The following is a 21003-nucleotide window of genomic DNA, read 5'->3' on the forward strand; positions in this document are numbered from 1 at the left end:
AGAGTATTCCATAGATTTAGTGGATAAAATAGCAGCAGGAATTGAGAGATTTGATTCCAGTTTTGAAAGAAGTTCTACTGTGGGCAGAATGCTATCAAACAGCGTCACATGCTGCAGAGAAATCTTTCATGAAAGGAAGAGTCAATTGATGTGGAAACTTCATTGTCTTACTTTAAGAAGTTGGCACAGCCACCCCAACCTTCAGCAACCACCATCCTGATCAGTCAGCAGCTGTGAGCATCAAAATGAAACTGTCCCCCAGCACAAAGGGTATAGCTTGACTAGTGGAAGGCTCAGATGATTGTTGGCAATTTTTAGCAGTAAAGCATTTTTTAATTAAGGTATGTCTATTTTTTGCACATAATGCGATTGCAGATTTATACAGTGTAGTGTAAATGTAACTGTTATGTACACTGGGGAATTAAAAATCCATGTGACTCATTTTATTGTGATGGACTGGAACCAAACCCTCAGCATTACTGATGTATGCTTTTATGTCATATCCTTGTTTAAGAAACTTCAGAGGCTCGTCTGTTGCCTTTTGGGATAATAACTTTCTCCATGTCAGCAAGGCTATCCCAGGAGAAGGTCACTGTATCAGAGTTATGCAGGCAGACGTCGAACAATTCGTGGTAGGGAAATTGTAGAAGAAATTCATCTGAGGTTGAGATACTTTTCTAAGCTCAGTTGGATTTCTGTGATGCCTCAGTGTGACCACCCATTACCTTATCTTTATGCTATGTATTTGTCTCTAGACAAGCTGATGATTCTCCAAATATATCCCATGCTGTCCCACCTTGTATTCGTACCTTCAGCTCGATCTTCTAAGAATGATAGAGTGATTCCTTCCATCTTTAGGAAGCCTGCATCTTCAGGTTCAGCTCAAATACCTATCTTTTACAAAACCTTTTGTTTTCTCTTTTATTTCTGTGTATTACCTAAACCCAATTTATGACTCTTATCACAAATTATATTGCTTATTTGTAAATTGTTAAGCTTGATAAGCAAAGAATTTGTCTTTTTTTTCTATTCCCAGTAACTTTGTACTGGGAATAAGACACTTTGTACCGTAATGCTCTGTACTTGTTTGAATAATTTTTTTTCAGTTAGAAATACATCAAAAGATACTTGACAATGTAAAGTATTAAGAGACTTAAAGATATCCCAAATCCCCACCTGGAGAAGTTTGTGTTCTCAACACTCACCACTGGACTAGGAGCTGTCTATCACTGTCCCATCATTCTACCATCTGATGGGCCACCCAGTTAAAACTAGGGAGATTTTCTTACAGAAAATTATCTGGCATTGTTAATTTTTTGAAAGCAGTTTGGATATTAAACACATGCTTGAAGTTAAGTGAGTATTTGGGGACATACCATTTTTCTATTCGGAGATTTTCCATGTAATTATAGTTGTTACAAAGGAATTTTTATTGGTTACAGGATGAGGAAGGCAATGGTAATTTTATGTTGGAACTACTTTTTGCTTTCTTAATTCTCAAAAGTCTACTGTTAGGCCCTTTTTTTTTGTAGTCCATTTAAAAATAAGTTGGTAAAAGAAAACCTTCACAAAGATTCAGTATTAGATGTGTTCCAATTTCATTAACTCACATAAGTCTTAAAATGCCTTAGACATCTCATAATTACATATCAAGACTTTCTCTTTACACAGTTTTATCTAAAAGGTTCTCTTCGTCTTCAGTCTCATTCCCACCCTCTATATGAATTCTTTTTAGTTGGTAATAGGGCTTTTTGAAGAAGATCGTATACCAGTGTTAGAGGATTTAGGGACATTTGCCTTCAAAACTGCATGAGGCTGCCAGTACTAACTTTCTGTGCTTTATTGCAGATCCCTGACGTCTGAACCTTTCAAAAATACATGCTGGTCAAGTTTACTATGTAGGGTGGTTTTTGTTTGTTTTGTCTAACTGGAAACAGATTACGAAAGCAAAGTCATTTCTTTAACCTTAAAACTGCACTGATAAAACTGCCAGCATTGTTATACATGCATCCTGTCATCAGAACAGTGTCTGTAAAAGCTTATTTCACATGGCCTTCTCTTAGACAAGTCTGTCTGGAAGCAACTTATTTGCCCATTGTAGCGCCATCCTGTTCTGTACTCAAAGCTACCTATTTTACGTCTCTGAACTATCAGAATAAGTAGACTAATTCTGAGCTAATAAAAATGTTATTTATTTGCTTTAAGGAAATTTTTATTGTTTTAATTCTCCTTAGTTAAAAAATAAGCACCTGAAATTGACATCTGTAGGTTCAGAATGTGATTTAACAAAGTATTTGTTAAATAATTTCACCTCTTTTAGTAATTCCTTCCCAGTCACTAGTAGTATTGATATGACTGGCTATAAACAGATTGAGTCTGTTGTTGTGATCTACCTTCAGTTTTAAAAGAATGTACAAGTTTTATGTTTCCATCAGTGGTTTTCTAACGTCCGTACAGATTCATCTGTAGAATTAGATCATGTCCTTTGAGCTAATGATCTATAAAGAACAAAACAGGAAACTTTACAAATTCTTCCTTATTTTGAGCTAAAGTGGTTAGATTTTTTTTATATAAGAGAACATTGTAACCTCTTTGTGCCCTTTTGAGGAAGAATTACATTTTTGTCAGAAATTCTTATTGAGATGTTCTCCTGTTTAAGAATCAGATATTATTTCCTTTCTATTCCTATCTCCTAACACAGTTGTACGTGGTATAGTCATATGATGGGCCATGGCATGATAGGCCAGGTGACATCATCACAGGTGGTGTGGAAGGATGTGACAGGCACAGTGAGGAGTTTCTTATGTGGTGATACGTGGACCCCTGAATGCTGACAGGCACCCACCCCCTGCCCCCCGCTGCCGCAAGATAATAACATAGAGGGTAGTTAGCCTGTGATTGGAAGCTCCTCTTAACTGTTGGACTTATCATATGGGATAATCTTTACTGACCTGTAGTGGACTTTTGGTATCTGCTGGAAGGAATCAAGTGGGCCATAAGAGCTGTGACCGCTCACAGTATGTTTTGAGCTTTCGAATACCCTTTGTACACAGTTGGTAGAAAGCCAGACAGAAAGCAACTTTAATTAAATGTAAGTTACCATTTTCATTAATTCTCAAACCTAGCCCACCTGCGAGGCCTGATGTAGTTGCAGTGGACACAGAGAAGTTTTGGTGCTGTCACCCATCTCTGCCACTCCACAGTTGCTATCCTCATGGTCTGTGCAGTGAGAGCTGTTCCTCTTAGGCCTTCTTAGCTGCTTACCAGGAAACCAGTGAACTGAGTCAGGTCTAACCATGTCATCCAAACAAGCCAGCATTTTTTTTGTGGTCAGAAGTAGGGATTTGCTTCTTACTGGTCCAGGTACCCCAAGATGTCATATGAGGAGCAGAATACAACAAAATAGAAAAATGTAACAAACAGAAACAACTATTTTTGTGGTCAGCAGTTGCTAATAAGCATTCTTATTATCTTTAAAAACAATTGATAAAGTAACCTTTGTTACAGAAGCAGTACATATGCATTGTAGAAAATTCAGACTAGCACACAAAAGTATCACATTTCCACACCAACACAGTCACTACTCTTTACACTAGGTGTCTATCTTATTTTCTGTGTTTGAACATGGGTGTACACATACACACACAGATATAAACTGTATATAAATGGTAATGGTTTACCACCAGTTGGTAATCCTTGCCAGAATCAGTAATGTTATTCCGGTCACACTCACTGAGCTAGTTTCATCTAGACGGTAGCACTTTCCTGTATGAGCTGGAGCTAGTTAATTATGTCGAATTCCAGTTTGGAATTCAGGATAGATGGCTAATTCCATCTCTCCTTAATTGCCAGGTTTCAAAGAAGCTGTTTTATAGCTGCTACAAATAGTGACCAATGGGCATTCCTGTCTTCCTTTTTTCTGACAGGAGCATGGACCCGTGGATTTACATTGATTTAATAATGTGTTTCGGTTGTTTTCTTTGTGCCTAAAGTCCTCACCTTTCGGAAGCCCATTCAAGCTGATTCTTCGACCTCGTTAATATTTGAAACCTCTCTTGCTCTTACATGGCGCTAATTCTTTCATCTCTGTCATTACTGGGTCAGCTTAATTTTTGTCTTCATTATGGGTCATATTTTCCTTGCTTCTTTTCATGCCTGATAAGTTTTTATTGGGTGCCAGACATTGCAGTTTTCAGCTTGCTATATGCTGGATATTTTTGCATCCAGTCAACATTTTTGAGCCTTGTTCTGGGATCCCCTAAGTTACTATGAAACCATCGAATGCTTTCAGGTTTTATTTTTGAGCCCAGAGGAACATTTAGCTTAGGGATATTTTTGCCCCTGTCCTGAAACAAAACATTCTTAGTGTTGTACCCAATGTCCCATGAATCATGAATTTTTTCATTTAGGCTGGTGGAATAGCCCTGTGTGAGGGATTGCACTCTTAATTCTTTCCTGTGTTTCTGTTCCGGACCTTGGGTAGTTCCCTCATGGGATGGGCTTATCAGTGCAGATCTGTGGTGCCCTCTGCAGTCTCCACAGTTTTCTCTGTACATCTCTGTCTTCCCCAGACTCTGTCTCCTCCCACCACAGAAACTGCAAGCTTTGTGTGGGTTCATGCCAGCTCCGTGGCCTGGAGACTCTCTCCAGGCAGTGGACAGCCCTTGTAGGCTTATTCTGTCTGTTTCTCATGTCTCAGCATCACTGTTCTTCACTGCCTGGTGTCCAGTGATTCGAATGTGATTTCCTGTATTTCATCATATTTTTACTTTTAAACGGAGCATAAACCTGGGTCCCTGTTACTCCATCCTTGTTGTCTTTTTGTATTAACTGATTTTCAGCTCCAAGTTTATTTTCATCTATCAGGTGAGAATAATACCCCCACTTGCTCCACAAGACAGTTGCCCCTGAAAAGGACACCTCACCCACTATATAAATGTTGTTGGTACTGACTTCCCTACTGGACAGTTGAGGAACGGGATTTGAAGCCTGGAATTTGGGCTTCACAGTGGTCCTCTTACCACAGCTGCTGCAGTTTAGCCATGGATTGGCTTCATGGAAGTGTGTCAGTTATCTCTTCTCACAAGTGCTGTATTGTAAGCCAGTTAGACATCTAAGAGCACACACAAGGAGGCACTGGCTTTTGCTCCTGAGTTCAAAGCCCAGCTGGCCTATTCTGTTGTTCACAGCTGTGATTGGTAGGACTCACGTGTGGCTCTGTGGTTAGCCTCAAGTTGATGAGGTGACTTTGCTCATTTTGGCTGGACTCTCTCACATACATGTCTAATGCCTCTGAAAGCAAAAGGTTCCGAATAGTAACTTTTTTTCAAACTTGACTATTTGTATTTTTTCCTCTGGAGTTTGTTTCTCTGGCTGTATGACTTGCATGATACTTGTTCCATTCTTTCTGTGCTGCTTATAATTTTTTTTAGGGCTTCAGTAATACTGTATTATGATACCAAGCAACAGACTTTAGAAAACATCATGCATGGAAGAGAACCCACTGCTACATCATTGGGGCTTTTTGCATGTAGTGTTTGAGTGAGTGGCATGCTGGTTTTCTGGAGCATTTGGTCCTGCCATGAATGTGCTGGTTTTAGGTAAAAGCTTTGCCCTGCTCTTTCACTCTTGTTCACTGGGCACCTTTTTTATTTTAAGGTGGCTATTTTGGCTCAGATTGGTTGTGTCGAAAGTATCAGCCAGTCACCACCTTCTTCTCCTTCTTTCACAAATAAGGTAAATTTCAGACTTGAACACAAGAGGAAATTAACATTAATAAACCCTAAAAGTCATCATTTCTTCCCCAAGCGAAGTGATTGTGTCAGGTAAAGTATCTTACAGGAGCTGCTCTTGGGGCATCGTGATGTGGGATGTGGGATATGTGGGAACTGGAGAGATCGTGGGGATTTACAGGGTGGAGGCCTCTTAGCAAGGCTCAGTTGATGATTTATCCCCCAGGCAGTGAGATCTAATGAAAGGTCTTTAATTCTGTGGATGACTGTGAGTCAGGAGGAGAGTGGTACCACAGAGAGAGGGGAAAAAAGAGAGTGAAGACATTGTCCTGTAGAACTTAGAGAGGAAGGGAAGATGTAAGGAAAGAAACAGAAGAGGTGTCTCAGCATTGGAAACCTGAGTGAAGGGGCTAATGGGATTATTGCAGGACCAAATGTCTGAAGTTGAGAGACAAAGGAGTTGTGGGGACGAAGAACAAAAATGTCAGAGACACTGGGTGCAGTGGCTCACACCTGTAATCCCGGCACTTTGGGAGGCAAAGGTGGGGCAGATCAGGAGTTCTAGACCAGCCTGGCCAACATGGCAAAAGCTGTCTCTACTAAAAATATAAAAATTAGCAGGGCATGGTGGTGCACACCTATAATCCCAGCTACTTGGGAGGCTGAGGCAGGAGAATCGCTTGAACCCGGGAGGTGGAGGTTCCAGTGAGCCGAGATTGCGCCAGTGTACTCCAGCCTGTCTTAAAAAAAAAAAAAAAAGAAAAGTCAGACACCAAAGGATACTTCAGCCAGATTATTGTATTCAGGTTTGTTACACTACAACTTGGGTTTTGAAAAAAAAGCCAAGATCTCAGCATTTAGCAGCAGAAAGTATTTGTGTAAAAGTCCCAAGAATTAGGAGTTCCTGTTGTTGACCTTTAAGGTAAAAACATTCCTGTCTTCTTCCTCTTTTATGTATCTGAAAGGAACAGAACGTTGGCTGGAATAGAAAGTATCTTAAGCCTGTTATCATCTCTTCAATTAAAAGTCTCTTTATTAATATGACCTGGCTGTGCAGCTGTTGGTAAATATCACTGATTTTTTCCTGCGTAGCATAAACTAATAGATATATTATTTATATGCTATATATATTAGCATATATGCATTACCTATATGCTAGGTAGATTATTAGTAAATCAGATGGGGATTTACTTAAAGAAATACTAGTCTTTTTTCTTCATATTTTAGATGGGCCTTCACATGTTAAGATAACCTCTACCGAATGCAAACTGTGTGCCAGGTATTGCGTTAGATGCTTCTTATGCATTATGTCATTTAGTCCTTACAGAAGATAATGTTATTATACCCATTGTGTAAGTGTGGTGACTAAGAGAGCGAAGTAGATTGCCCAAGGCCACACAGCTAGTGGCAAGTGATAAAGCCAGGATTCAAACCCACATTGCAGGCTTTAAGCCTAAGTTCTTAACCACTACACCCATGTGGTATAATGATTACTACACTCAATTTCAACAGCTTCCTGAAGGGATTTAAACTCCACCTAGTGTACCAGGATTCATCTTGCCCCTTTTCATCCCATGTTATATATTTGTACCACATGCAGCTTTTCTGCAGTCAAGGTCAAGCCAGTCTGCTTTCTGAAGCAATTTAGCTAATGCTGTAAATCCTTTGAGTGGACGTGTTTAAATAAGTCTCCTGATATGAAGCCTGAATAAATGTATTTCTTTGTTTGCATCATGAGGCGAGGATGGCTTTTAAATTTGGAGCGTTCAGCCAGCAAATTTGTTAGTATATTGCCTCTGGCCCTAAAGGAGCATTTTGATTTAGGGGTTAGAAAGAGGGTCAGACATAATCATCTACCCGTGGTGATTACATAGATTTAAATGTGTCCCAGAGACCCAAGTGAACGTGCTTTGGGAGTGTTTTCAGATACTTAGTTTACAAAGTGTTTACCCAGGGCCCCACGTTCACAGGTGGCAGGTTAGCCTGATGAGCACAGCCCTTCCCTGTGTCCTTCTAATGGAGCTCAGACTAGAGTGATTGTATGTGTCAATTTTGTTTGTTGCATTTCCCAATGTTATGCTAAAATTTCAAGCATAGAAAAGTTAAATGAATTTCACAGTGGATAATCACCTTCTAGATTTTAACCATTCCCATGTTTCTGCTCCTGCTTTCTCTCATCTTTGCCTATCCCTCCATCTCCTGTGCCTGTCTGTATCCTCCAACTTTTTGTAGAGAGCTGATTCACTCTCAGAACTCAGACACTGTTATTTTAAGAGTACTCAGTGTCACATGCTAACAATTCTTTTTCTCTCTTTTTTTTTTTTTTAGATGGAGTCTCACTCTGTTGCCCAGGCTGGAGTGCAGTGGTATGATTTCGGCTCGCTTCAGCCTCCGCCTCCCGGGTTCAAGTGATTCTCCTGCTTCAGCCTCCCGAGTAGCTGGGATTACAGGCGCACACCACCACGCCCAGCTGGTTTTTGTATTTTTAGTAGAGATGGGGCTTCACCATGTTGGCCAGGCTGGTCTCAAACCCTGACCTCAAGTGATCCCCCTGCCTCAGCCTCCCAAAGTGTTGGGATTACAGGCATGAGCCATTGTGCCTGGCCAAAAATCTTTTTTTCTGAAGTCACATGCTGAAAATCACTTACTCTGTGACCACAAGCGAGTGTTTTAGAAAAGATTCGTTAGTATACATAGGCAAATCTCATTTCCTCATTTTTGGTGATTGTTATGAAGGTTAGAGGTGTAACAGAGTAAAATGTATTTCATACAAATGATCAAGAACATCACACTGAAAATATTTGAGTGCTTGCCACTTTATGCAAGGCATTTGGAGAATCTTTTGGGGGAAATGTTCTCTAGGTAAGACAGAGCTGAGCCCCTGACTCCCTGCGGGGACTGGCCATCAGATTTGCATATAATGAAGAAAGTAAAAGGAGGTGACTGGATGTCAGCCGGTGTGCTGTGGGAAGGCCAGAGCCCTTCTGATGGGAGAGGACTTTGCTAAGTTTAGGAAGATGAGTTGTGCAGGTGAGAGTCCAGTGTAGTGTGAGGAACAGCAGAGATGTAGAAAGGTTCAGGGAAATGTGTGAAGTTTGAAGCTTCAGAGTGGAGCTTAGTAGCAGGTAGGGAAAATGGGGAATGGATCACACGGCAAAATTGGGACCTGCACTGAAGAAACCCTTGATTGAGCCACAAGAAGGGTGGAGTTCATTCCAGGGGCAGTGAATACTAATGAAGGGATTTTAATTACCCGTGTTGGACAGTGAGTCAGGAAGAGCTTTTCAAAATAAGGGGTGGAAAGAAAAGGGGATGAAGACGCTGCTCAGTAGAAGGGAAGAGGAGGGAAAGGTGGAAGAAAAGGACAGAGGGGCGCCACAGGATGGAAACCTCAGCCCAGGAGTAGCATGAATTTTACCATGACCGGATGTCTGTAGTTAGGGAACTACCGAGGAGATTTGGGGGTTGAGAGCAAAGAAGTCAGAGACCGATGTATGGGAAGGATGGGTTCAGAGAGAAAGCCTGTGACGGGTTACAGATAGGAGGGGAAGGGACTTGCGGCGCAGGAAAAGACCATCTGCTGAGGGAGTGAATTCCAGGGCCATGACAGAGCTGGAGAAAAGATCCCCAGTTGGTAGGGTTTTGAGAAATGTATTATCAGCAGGAGTTGAGTTGAAACAAGATAATGTTCCAGAAAAAAGAAAAAATCCAAAGAGATAGAAACAAACATACCCACAAGGATTTCATAACCTAGGTAGAGAGCTAAGATCGTATACTAGTTTGACAGTTATTACACACCTGTAAATTATTAACCAAGTAATTTTCAAAGAACGATTGTTTGTTTCTGTCCTAATTAAATGGATTTTGATTTTTTGAGGACAGTTGCTATGAATAGTTTACCTCCAGTTTTTTCCTCCATCTTGATGAAAACCATTCCTGGCCAGTTTGCGAAGACATAACCGTCTTCCGGAAGGCCCCAGCGAACATCACGCTTCCTGTTCCAGCTCACAGCCCTGTGTTTGTTTGCCGTTTACTTCGCTTAGCTTCTTACTTCTTATCTTCTGAATCCAGGCTGCTCACTTCTGAACTCTAGCCTGAGGTTACACAGCTGGAGAGAGGCAGATGTTAATAGAGTTCCAACCCACTGGGCCCCTGACTGTGGCCCTCCCTCTGAGCCCCTCCATTTCATACCCTGAGGCTGCTGGACCAGTGAGAGTCTGTCCTTAGTGTTTCAAACTTTAGTACTTTTTCAAGTTCTTATTTGAAAAAACAAAACCTCATAACTTAAGAGTTTGGAGGGCACAGAATGTATTGCTAAATAAAATAGGAGAATAAAACTACATCCCTTAAAGAGAACTGTAGAAGGAAGGATTTCTCTTAACTGAAGTGTGACTGCCAGGCCCTCAGCACGATTGCTTTCGTTTCCAGCATCCACTGGGGTCATCTGAGAGTCCATCCTGAAGCCAAATGTCACCTTGTAAGCTGTGTGTTTGAGAAGTCACAGTCTTGTGGATGAAACCTCTTTCTCCTGTTAGTATTTGACATAAAGTAAAATCACAAGTAACTTCAGTTTTTTCCTTAGAGCTATTTGGGGCAGTAGAATGACATCACATTTCCACATGAAAAGCATATAGTCTGTTTTGATGTATCCGGCATGAGACAGCCAGCTGTCTGCCCCCCATGGCACTGGGTGAAGAGTTGAAACAAACCAGCCACTAGGGTGTCCTGCAACATTAGGGGCTATATTAGACATGGTGGGTAATTATCTTGCAAATCTGTTTTTCCTTTTTAACCAGCAGTGTGTGTGTGTGTGTGTGTGTGTGTGTGTGTGTTAGAGAGAGAGAGAGAGAGAGAGAATAGGACTCAAAGGGGAAAACTTACTATTTCATGTTACGAAATAGATTCAGTACTGCAATTGTGGTGTGAAAGGCATTAATGATTTTATCCCAATTCAGTAAACAGTGATCAAATGAAAATCAGTATTTTAACTCAACATTCTGCTATGAAAGTTCAGATTGTTTTAGTTTAATAAGCTGATGCTTAAATTTATACATAAAAATAAGCAGCCAAGAGATGTTATGCTGAAGTATTGATGGTTTTTCTATGAAAGAGTGGTACTAGTAGAAATAGATCACTAAGAAACAAGAGTCCAGATACAGACCTGGATCTGATATGTGATGAAGTTGACATTTCAAATCATGGGGGAAATATGGATTGTTTGCGAAATGATATTAGGGTGACAGACTGAGGACAAGACATTCAGCTCGATGCCTGTATTCTTTCTTTCTTTCTTTTTTTTTTTTTTTTTTTTTTTTGAGACAGAGTGTCTCTCGGCTAGTCTCAAGAGCAGTGGCATGATCTCAGCTCACTGCCATCTCCGCCTCCCGGACTCAAGCGATTCTCCTGCCTCAGCCTCTCAAGTAGCTGCTGGGATTACAAGTGTCCACCACCATGCCCAGCTAATTTTTATATTTTTAGTAGAGACAGGGTTTCGCCATGTTAGCCAGGATGGTCTCAATCTCTTGACCTCATGATCTGCCTTCCTCAGCCTCCCCAAGTGCTGGGGTTACAGGTGTGAGCCACCACGGCCGGCCAAGAAATATTTTTTAATAAAATATGAAAGTCCCTTTCTATGTAAGACAAAACCCCTCAGCGTGACAGTTGTCAGACTGTGGGAATGTGACTGCATTCTCCTTGAAAAGCAATTTGACAAAAGCCATTAATTCTGAATACACAGTCACCTTAAGCCTAGCATTTTTTCTTCTGGAAATTTCACATAGATCTTTTGGATTGCAGCTTTCATCAAAAGAACCACCAGAATGGCTGATTTTAGAAAGGAGAGGTTTATAGGCAATAACAGTTTGCAGACTGGGAAGAGACCTTCTCTGGTGTGTACCAAAGAAGGAAGGGGCACATTGGGCTTTATGCCTCACAGGGCCTGTATCACAGATGTGACTGGAGTCGAATCTATTTAGCGGTTTGGGGCAAAGCTATACATGTTTATGAGGGGAGTCAAGAGCATGTGCAGTGGATAAACATGTAACATACATCCTTGTTCACTTCCAGGTGAGATTTTAGCATTAAAATGAGATGGAACTGGGCTGTTTATCCGAAAAGGTGAGCTGTAGGGCACCGTTTGTGCACAGCCTCAGTGAGCTGCTGAAATTGGCTTTAAGGCCTACAGTTGCTTGTCAGGAAAAAAAAAGTTTGTAGACCGGTCCTCTGCCCAGTTAAAGTTGTCCTGGTCTGGGTTGTAAATCAGAGTTAGAGGGGTCTGATAGCTCCTGTTCTGAGTGACTTTAGAGCCCTAGTAATATAGGAATTTGCTCTGTTTCCCTAGCCTTAGGGTCTATCTTAGTTGATAAAGGGGTGTCTGTTTTGGTCTCTCAGATCATACTGTATTATTTACCGTACCCAAAGACTGAAAACAAGATAAATGAACATCAGCATATACTGGGCAAGTTGTAGGAAATATATACAATGGAATTTTATGGAGACAGTGTAAAAGAATCTTGTGTCCATATGTGTGCTGATGTACCTTGGAGAAAGTTTTATGCCGTTAAGAGAAAAAAAAAGTACTGAGCACAGAGTAATCAAATCTAGGCCCACTTATGTGTTTAAAAACAGAAAGGGTCTCTGTGCATGGGATGTTTGAGTAAATATATACAAGGAATTGTTAGTAGCATGAAACAAAAATTACAGTAAGCCAAACAAAATTATTGTTTCAGAGTTCCTGCACTAGGCCCAGCAGACCAGACCAAACCAGAACAGACTCATCTGTGCTAGATCCCCCATCATCAAACTGAAACTTGAAGGAAGCAGATAGGTCCCAAAACAGACTGATTTTTTTTTGAGAACTGGAGATTCCAGTCTACTTGAGTTAGCATAATAAGGAGTCCCCTCTGCTTTAACCTTACAAAAATGTAACGTAAAGTAAACTGATGTTAACTCTTTGCTATTGTTCTCTTTCCTTATTCCCATCTTTAAAAACCCAGATTGTAGGAAAGAGGCTGGTCAGATTCATGAATCTCCAGCAAAAGCCAAGTAGATCTGTAACTAAATTTGTTGTAATTTTGTGTCTTTTGACAGTAGTAGTCACCTAGCATCTCAAGATGTTAGGCATATTTGTCAAATTGCATATCCTTTTACTCTGTTGGAATTGTTTTATTATACCTGTATTGTTTTTCAAATCAAAAAACCTACTTAAAAATGTCCAGAATCTACAAAGAGCTTAAACAAATTTACAAGAAAAAAACAACCCCATCAAAAAGTGGGTGAAGGATATGAACAGACACTTCTCAGAAGACATTCATGCAGCCAACAAACATGAAAAAAAGCTCATCATCACTGGTCGTTAGAGACATGCAAATCAGAACCACATTAATAAACCATCTCATACCAGTTAGAATGGGGATCATTCAAAAAATCAGGAGACAACAGATGCTGGCGAGGTTGTGGAGAAATAGGGACACTTTTACACTGTTGCTGAAAGTGCAAATTAGTTCAATCATTGTGGAAGACAAGACAGTGTGGCAATTCCTCAAGGATCTAGGAATAGAAATATCATTTGACCCAGCAATCCCCTTACTGGGTATATAATCAAAGGATTATAAATCATTCTGTTATAAAGACACATGCACACTTATGTTTATTGTGGCACTGTTCATAATAGCAAAGAGTTGGAACCAACCCAGGTGTCCATCAGTGATAGACTGGTTAAAGAAAATGTGGCACATGGAATACTATGTAGCTATAAAAAATACAATATGGAATACTATGTAGCCATAAAAAAGAATGAGTTCATGTCCTTTGCAGGGACATGGATAAAGCTAGAAACCACCATTCTTGGACGGGCACGGTGGCTCAAGCCTGTAATCCCAGCACTTTGGGAGGCCAAGGCGGGTGGATCACAAGGTCAAGAGATCGAGACCATCCTGGTCAACATGGTGAAACCCTGTCTCTACTACAGATACAAAAAATTAGCTGGTCATGGTGGCGCGTGCCTGTAGTCCCAGCTACTCAGGAGGCTGAGGCAGGAGAATTGCCTGAACCCAGGAGGCAGAGGTTGCGGTGAGCCGAGATCGCACCATTGCACTCCAGCCTGGGTAACAAGAGCGAAACTCCGTCTCAAAAAAAAGAAACCACCATTCTCAGCAAATTGACAAGAACAGAAAACCAAACACCACATGTTCTCACTCATAGTGGGTGTTGAACAGTGAGAACACGTGGACACAGGGAGGGCAACATCACACATCAGGGCCTGTCGGAGGGTTACGGGATAGTGGAGGGATAGCATTAGGAGAAATACCTAATGTAGATGATGGGGTGATGGATGCAGCAAAACACTATGGCACGTGTATACCTGTGTAACAAACCATGTTCTGCACATGTACTCCAGAACTTAAGGAATAATAAAAAAAGAAAAATTATTTTAAATAAAAATCTGTGCATTAAGAAAAACAGATTGCTATAAAGCCCTTGAAGTGAATGAAATAGGTCTTCATTATCAGCATATATAATCTCAAACACCTAATGTTGAGTGGGGAAAAAAAAACTTGCAGAGAGATACATACAGTATGACATCCTTTAAGTCAGTCTCAAAAGTGTAAAACAGTTGTTTATGAATGCGGACATGTGCGGTTGAGGTATGAAAACACATGGGAATGGATACAGGTTTAGAAAAGCTGTAGTTCCTTCTGGGGAGGAAGAAGGAGAGGGCTCCAGCTGTGTCTAATAATTTCTTTGTTGCTGTTTTCCAAGTTCCTAAGCAAATATGGCAAAATGTGTTCACATCAGTAACATTAGGTTGCTGCTGCTTTCTGTGCTTTCCTACATGTTTGAAATGAAAATATTACGTATTTAAAGTTGTTTCGAATATATTCCATTAAGTTTTTTAGCAGTCCTATTCAGTTGTGTCAGTTCATTATTGAATTGAGTCATGGTTTCCAGAAGTCACAAAACTTCTCCTACTTTTTACCCCTCTCAATAGGTTGGCAGTGGCAATGACCCCTGGTCAGCCTGGAGTGCCTCCAAATCTGGGAACTGGGAGAGCTCAGAAGGCTGGGGGGCCAAGCCAGATGGGGCTGGAGCCCAAAGAAACACAAACACTCCCGACAACTGGGACACTGCCTTCGGCCACCCGCAGGCCTACCAAGGACCAGGTGAGGAGAGGGGTGTGAGGCCCCCCCCCGCCCACCTGTGGCTGAGAGGGAGAGACGGGGAGACCAAACTGTTTTTGCTGTTCCCACACTCAGAACAACACAGAACACATTGTGACCACAGCATGGGAGGGGAGGATTGCCCCACACACCAGACAGCTCCTCAGCGGACACCAACTGGGTGTCCTGCAGTCAGATCTGGGGGTTCCCACGCCCCCCTGCTTGGGTCAGTTAATTTGCTGGAGCGGCTCACAGAACTCAGGGAAACGCTTTACTTACTACTGTTAATTTATTACAAAGCAAAATTTACAGGATGCAAATAAAGAGCCAGATGAAGAGATGCATAGGGTGAAGCATGGGAAAGGGATGTGGAGCTTTCACGATCCCCACCCCAGGTGCTCCTATGTATTGCACGTTGGGAGGCAGATGTAAGGCTGAGTGCCCCACAGGGTCGTGGGGTGAGCCTTATGCTGTGCTGAGGCGCAGGATCCGAGAAATAAAGAGACAGGACACAGATGTACAGGAAAAATGCGGCTGGGCTCGGGGGGGCCACACCACCTATAAGCAGAGTCAGGCGAGGCCCCAAATGTCCAGAAGCATGAGTATTTATTGTGTATAGGTTAGGGGGCAGGGCAGGGCAGTGAATGAAATCATCTTTAAGGATAGTGATACAGTCGTGAGCAATAAAACATGGGGTCCACCCCCATTAGGTCACCTAGGTCAGGAGGTGGACAGTGCATGGCAAGGGGCCCATTCCCACGAAGGCAAGGGCCGTGCGCAGTAAGGGGTCCATCCCCATTAGGTCACCGAGGTTTGAAGGTGGGCTGTGCGCAGTGAATAGGGTGCAGTATGCAATACTTCTATCTATGGGCAAACTACTTCTAAGATTTATAGGAGGATACTTTAAGACACATAGCAGTGACAGAGCTGTCAGGGTTACTGCCACCTTCTGGCAGCTTCCAATGGGTTCTATGGGAAGATGTTTTTCAAGCATCACAGCAGCAAGAGCTGATTAAGTTCACAGTCACCAAGGTGGACTGCCGTTCTGAGGGCAGCCTTCCACAAGAACTGGAGCAAGGTCCTACGGACTCTTTTATCAGGAGGAGTGGCTCTCGCCCCAAGCCTGCCATACAGCGGGTATCTTTACGATACTGAACGCTGCCGCCTGGGCCATGGATTCTTGTCCTGGTATAACTGTTTTTCCCTTAAGTCATGCTCTGCACTGTGTCTGCTGTAGGCATTCCTCAGAATATAAGCTGCTTATTCCTTAATTCATGCTCTGTACTGTGTCCACTCTAGGCATTCCTCCGATTATGAACTAAGATATAATTATAAGTATATACATAGGGAAATATTCTTTAGGCACTCATACTATCAACTATTATATGATTATATAGAGAGGATTATATAAAGGGATTCTTCAAGCCCTATTTCTATAAACTAATATATGATTATGTAAAGGATTATATAAAAGGAAATAGCTGAGTAGTAACACTATAAAGTGAGATATTCCTCAAGCCCTAACTGTGCCAGCGTTCTGCTTAGCTCTCATTCCTCGGTGCCTATATGGGAGGTTACCCACACTCCTACATATTCAGCTGCCCAGAATCTTTTTCCCTGTAGCTCAAGGATGTTTAGGGTGGCTTCATCACATAGGCATGTTCGATTATTTATTTTTTATTTAGTTTTTGAGATGGAGTTTCACTCTGGTTGTTCAGGCTGGAGTGCAGTGGCGTGATCTCAGCTCACCGCAACCTCCGCCTCTCAGGTTCAAGTGATTCTTTTGTGTCAACCTCCCAAGTAACTGGGATTATAGTTACCCACCACCACACCTAGCTAGTTTATTGTATTTTTAGTAGAGGTGAGATTTCACCATGTTGGCCAGGCTGGTCTCGAACTCCTGACCTCAGGTGATCCACCCACCTCAGCCTCCCAAAGTGCTGGGATTACAGGCATGAGCCACCACACCCGTCTGGCATGATTGATTATTTACTCAACCTCTTGCCCCTCTTTTCTTCCCAGAGAATGGGAGGTAGAGCTGGAGCTGGAAATTCCAAGCTTCTATTCCTGGCTTGGTCCTTCTGGGACCAGCCCCTATCCCACCAAGAGTCACTCTGTTAGAACAAAAGATGATGCCCCTACCACTCGAGAAATTCCAAGGGTTAGGAGGTCTGTGTCAGGAGCCAGGGTCGGAGACCAAATATCAGAACAAAATATGTACCTCGCACATCCGGCATTCAGGAAGTTATAAGGGTTTTAGGAGCTCTGTACCAGGAACTGGGGACACAGACCAGATATCTATTTCTTACCTCACGGTACCACTCTGGGTCATTGAGTCAAAAATAGATTTTATTCAAAAGAACTGCTTGCAGTTGCCCTTATTCAGTAACAGCAAACATGGATCCAAATGTAGATGGTCATTAACCGTAAATTTATTTCAGTCTCGCTTATCTATGCGGAGTCACAGATTCAAACGCTTGCTTGGTGAAGTAAAAGCAAAGCGGGTGGTGGAGGCTGCAGAAGGCTGAGGGCCCCTGCTGTCGCCCGAGGATCTCTGCATTTGTAGAGAAGCTGAGCCCATGTTCTGATCTCCACATCTTCAGAGAGATGACAAGTCTTGGTTATTTGTCACCTCATTTTAACATCTCAGCAGCTAACACATTTGTTTTAAAATCTTGAGCCAGAGACGTGTATGTGGATGGGAGGTAGCTCATCCTGCTGTTATGTTCATTGCATTCATGGTTTGATCTTTAACTCCTGTTTGACTAGGCTGTGAATAGAAATACTGAGGCTGAAGAGAAGTATATGGAATGGGAAACAATTCGGGAGTTAAGGGTATTTATGTCTGTACTGAAATTAAATAAGAAGATAGTCTCCCATGATTTTTGTACGATCCCTGAATCCTGCCTCCTCTGTAAGCATATTGGGCCAAAAATTATTAAATGTCTGTTCTAAACAGCAAGGACCTCACACGTAAACCCAGAGTGGGCGCAGGTCCTGGCTCAAGGCTAGCAGTCATAGACAGGAGCTGCCTGTCAGCGGGACCAGGGTTGTGGGCTGGGTGGAAGCATTGAGAGACTCCTGGCGTCCGGCTTTGTGTCAGTTGGCCCAGATCCTTCTCATAGTTTGTTCTTTTCCCATTTGGCATTTGTCTCTCAGCTTCTCCATAGTGGCACTCTTAGGATCTGACACTAAAGGACACTCATGCCATTAGAGTGGGGGAGGATCGAGGAGGAGGAGAGCTGACAGCACGTTATCTGACACAGGGATTATTGTCAGAATAGTAGCTACTGATGCTGCTTAATTACTTCTTCTCTCTGGTCTTTTTCTCGTTCCCTTTTCTCCCACACCCCAACCCGGTCTTTTGAATATCCTCCTCGTTACCCTTCTCTCCCCTTTATTCCTTGTGTTAAACATTTGCCTTTCTCAGAACTGTCGTCCCTTTTGTCCTCCCCAAGCCTCCTGAATTAAAGGGCATTCTGCTTATTCGTAAATTTATAAGACTAGATTTGTCAGTGTATAGGCCTCTAGAAGTCTTTTCTCCTGTGTATCACTTAACGTTCTTATAGTCTGCATTTATCTGAAGTTACCTGGACTGACAGCCTTTTAAAAAAATGATCTATACTTGAGGTATACAGTAATGTTGAAATATACATGTATATAGTGAAATTATTACTGCAGTCAAGCACTTAACATATCCGATACCTCACATGGTTACCTAAGTGCCTGTGTGTGTGTGTGTGTCTGTGTGTGTGTGTGAGAGAGAGAGAGAAAGAGAAGAGCACCTAAAATCTACTCTGTCAGCAAGTTTCCCACATATAATGCAGGATCATTAACTGTAGTCCTCATACTGTACGTTAGCTCTCTAGACTTGCCCTACATAACTGCAGCTTTGTACTTTTGACCTACATCTCCCTAGTTTCCCCTCTCCTGCCTCCTGGTAACCATCCTTCTACTCTCTGCTTCTATAAGTTTTTAAGATTTTTTTAAAGACTTGTTGAAAGTTTTACATGTAAATAAGATCATTTGATATTTTTCTTTCTGTGTCTGGCTTATTTCACTTAGCCTGATGTCCTTCAGGTTCATCCATGATGTCACAAATGTCAGGATTTCCTCTTAAGGCTGAATAATATTCCATTTTATGTGTATACCATGGTTTCTTTATTCCTTCATCCATAGACAGACACTTAGGTTGATTCAATATCTTGGCAATTACAAATAATGCTGCATTGGAAATGAGCATGCAGATATCTCTACAAGGTACTGCTCTCATTTCTTTTGCATATATATCTAGGAGAGGAGTTGCTGGGTCATAGGGTAGTTCTATTTTTTACTGTTTTCCATAACAGCTATGCCAATTTACATTTCCGTCAAAAGTGTACAAGGGTTCCTTTTTCTTCACACCTTTACCAACACTTGTGATCTCTTGACTTTTTAAATAGCCATTCAGCCGAGCACGGTGGCTCACGCCTGTAATCTTAGCACTTTGGGAGGCAGAGGCAGCCAGATCACCTGAGCTCAGGAGTTCAAGACCACCTGGGGCAACATGTTGAAACCCTGTCTCTACTAAAAATTCAAAAAGTGGCTGGGCATAGTGATGGGTACCTGTAATCCTAGCTACTCTGGAAGCTGAGGCACAAGATCACTTGAACCTGGGAGACGGAAGTTGTAGTGAGCCAAGATTGTGCCATTGGGTGACAGAGCGAGACTTCATCTCAAATAAATAAATAAATAAATAGCCATCCTAAGAGGTGGGACGTGATATTTTATTGCGGTTTTAATTTCCATTTCCCTAGTGATTAGTGATGTTGGGTGCCTTTTCATAGACCTCTTGGCCATTTTTTTTTTTTTTTTTTTGGTCTTTGGAAAAATGTCAGTTTGGGTCCTTCGTCCATTTTTTAACTGAGCTTTTTTTTTTTGCTATTGAGTTTTGCAAGTTCCTTGTGTATTTTGAATATTAACATGTCATCAGATGCATGCATGGTTCACAAACATGTTCTCCCAGCCCATAGGCTGCCTTTTCATTTTGATTGTCTCCTTTGCTGCTCAGAAGCTTTTTCGTTTCATGTAGTCCCGCTTGTTTTTGACGTTTTTTTCCTGTGCTTTTAGTGTGATATTGGAACGTTGCCAAGGCCAGTGTTGAGGAGCTCTTCCCGTTTCCTTCTAGGGGTTTTATAGTTTCAGGTCTTCCATTGAGGTCTGGAATCTGTTTGAGGTTGATTTTTGTGTGTGGTGTAAGACAAAGGTCCAGTTTTATTCTTTTGCATGTGGATATCCGGTTTTCCCAGAACCACTTATCAAAGAGACTGTCCTTTCTCCGTTGTGTCATCTTGGTGCCCTTGTCAAAAATTAATCTGACAGCCCTCTTTAAGTTGCTTCTCATTTGTCTTTTGCACTAAAAGAATCTGTAATTCAAGCCTTAAAGCTGACTAATAGCCTTTACTCTTAACATCTGTATTATGCTCCTATACTATACCCTTTTCTCCATCGAAAAAATATTGATTTGCCCAGTAGGTAGTTATTATCAGAAAAGTAATTTTATTTTTATTTTGGTCTTCTTTTAACTGATAGTCTTCCATTTTCACCTCTAGCAACTGGGGATGATGATGACTGGGATGAAGACTGGGATGGGCCCAAGTCCTCTTCCTACTTTAAGGATTCAGAATCAGCTGACGCAGGTGGCGTTCAACGAGGAAACAGTCGTGCTAGTGCCTCGTCCATGAAAATTCCCCTTAACAAGTAAGTTTAAAGGGGAGCCAGGGAACCAGGGGTTAATACAAAGTATGTACCATACAAAGACAGCTGGCTTTTCCCCTTTCTAGTAATCTTATAAGTTTTGGATAGATTTGGTTATTTTTATTTGGATTTTAACTTAGAAGCTTACTTAAAAAGAAAAGATTTTTGTTTTACAAGAGAAATATTTATTTTATTTAATGATTTCCCAAATTGTTTTCATTACTTACACCTTGATCAATTTATGACATATTAAGGTTTCATTGCTAATGTCACAGGAAAGCTAAAAAATAACTCTTTTAAATGTTTTACTATTTTATTAATCACTTGCTATGTGCCAGGCATTGTGCAGAATGGTTTGCATGCATTCGCATGTAACC

General features: G+C 41.6%; 1 protein-coding gene across 3 annotated transcripts in view; it reads left to right on the forward strand.

Moving 5' to 3' along the window:
* Nucleotides 1-21003, forward strand: part of SNX9 (sorting nexin 9) — a 116157-nt gene that overhangs the window by 57064 nt on the left and 38090 nt on the right. For 2 of the 3 annotated variants that reach the window (XM_078370362.1, XM_008995302.5), the window contains 2 exons: nt 14722-14893; nt 20482-20629. In XM_078370362.1, coding sequence (XP_078226488.1) covers nt 14722-14893; nt 20482-20629 — 320 coding nt within the window. Of the gene's footprint in view, nt 1-5658; nt 5737-14721; nt 14894-20481; nt 20630-21003 lie in introns of all 3 variants that reach the window. The other variant, XM_035297038.3, reaches the window with a different exon arrangement.

The sequence above is a fragment of the Callithrix jacchus genome, chromosome 4 (genome assembly GCF_049354715.1).
Source record: "Callithrix jacchus isolate 240 chromosome 4, calJac240_pri, whole genome shotgun sequence".
NCBI classification, from domain to species: Eukaryota; Metazoa; Chordata; class Mammalia; order Primates; family Cebidae; genus Callithrix; species Callithrix jacchus.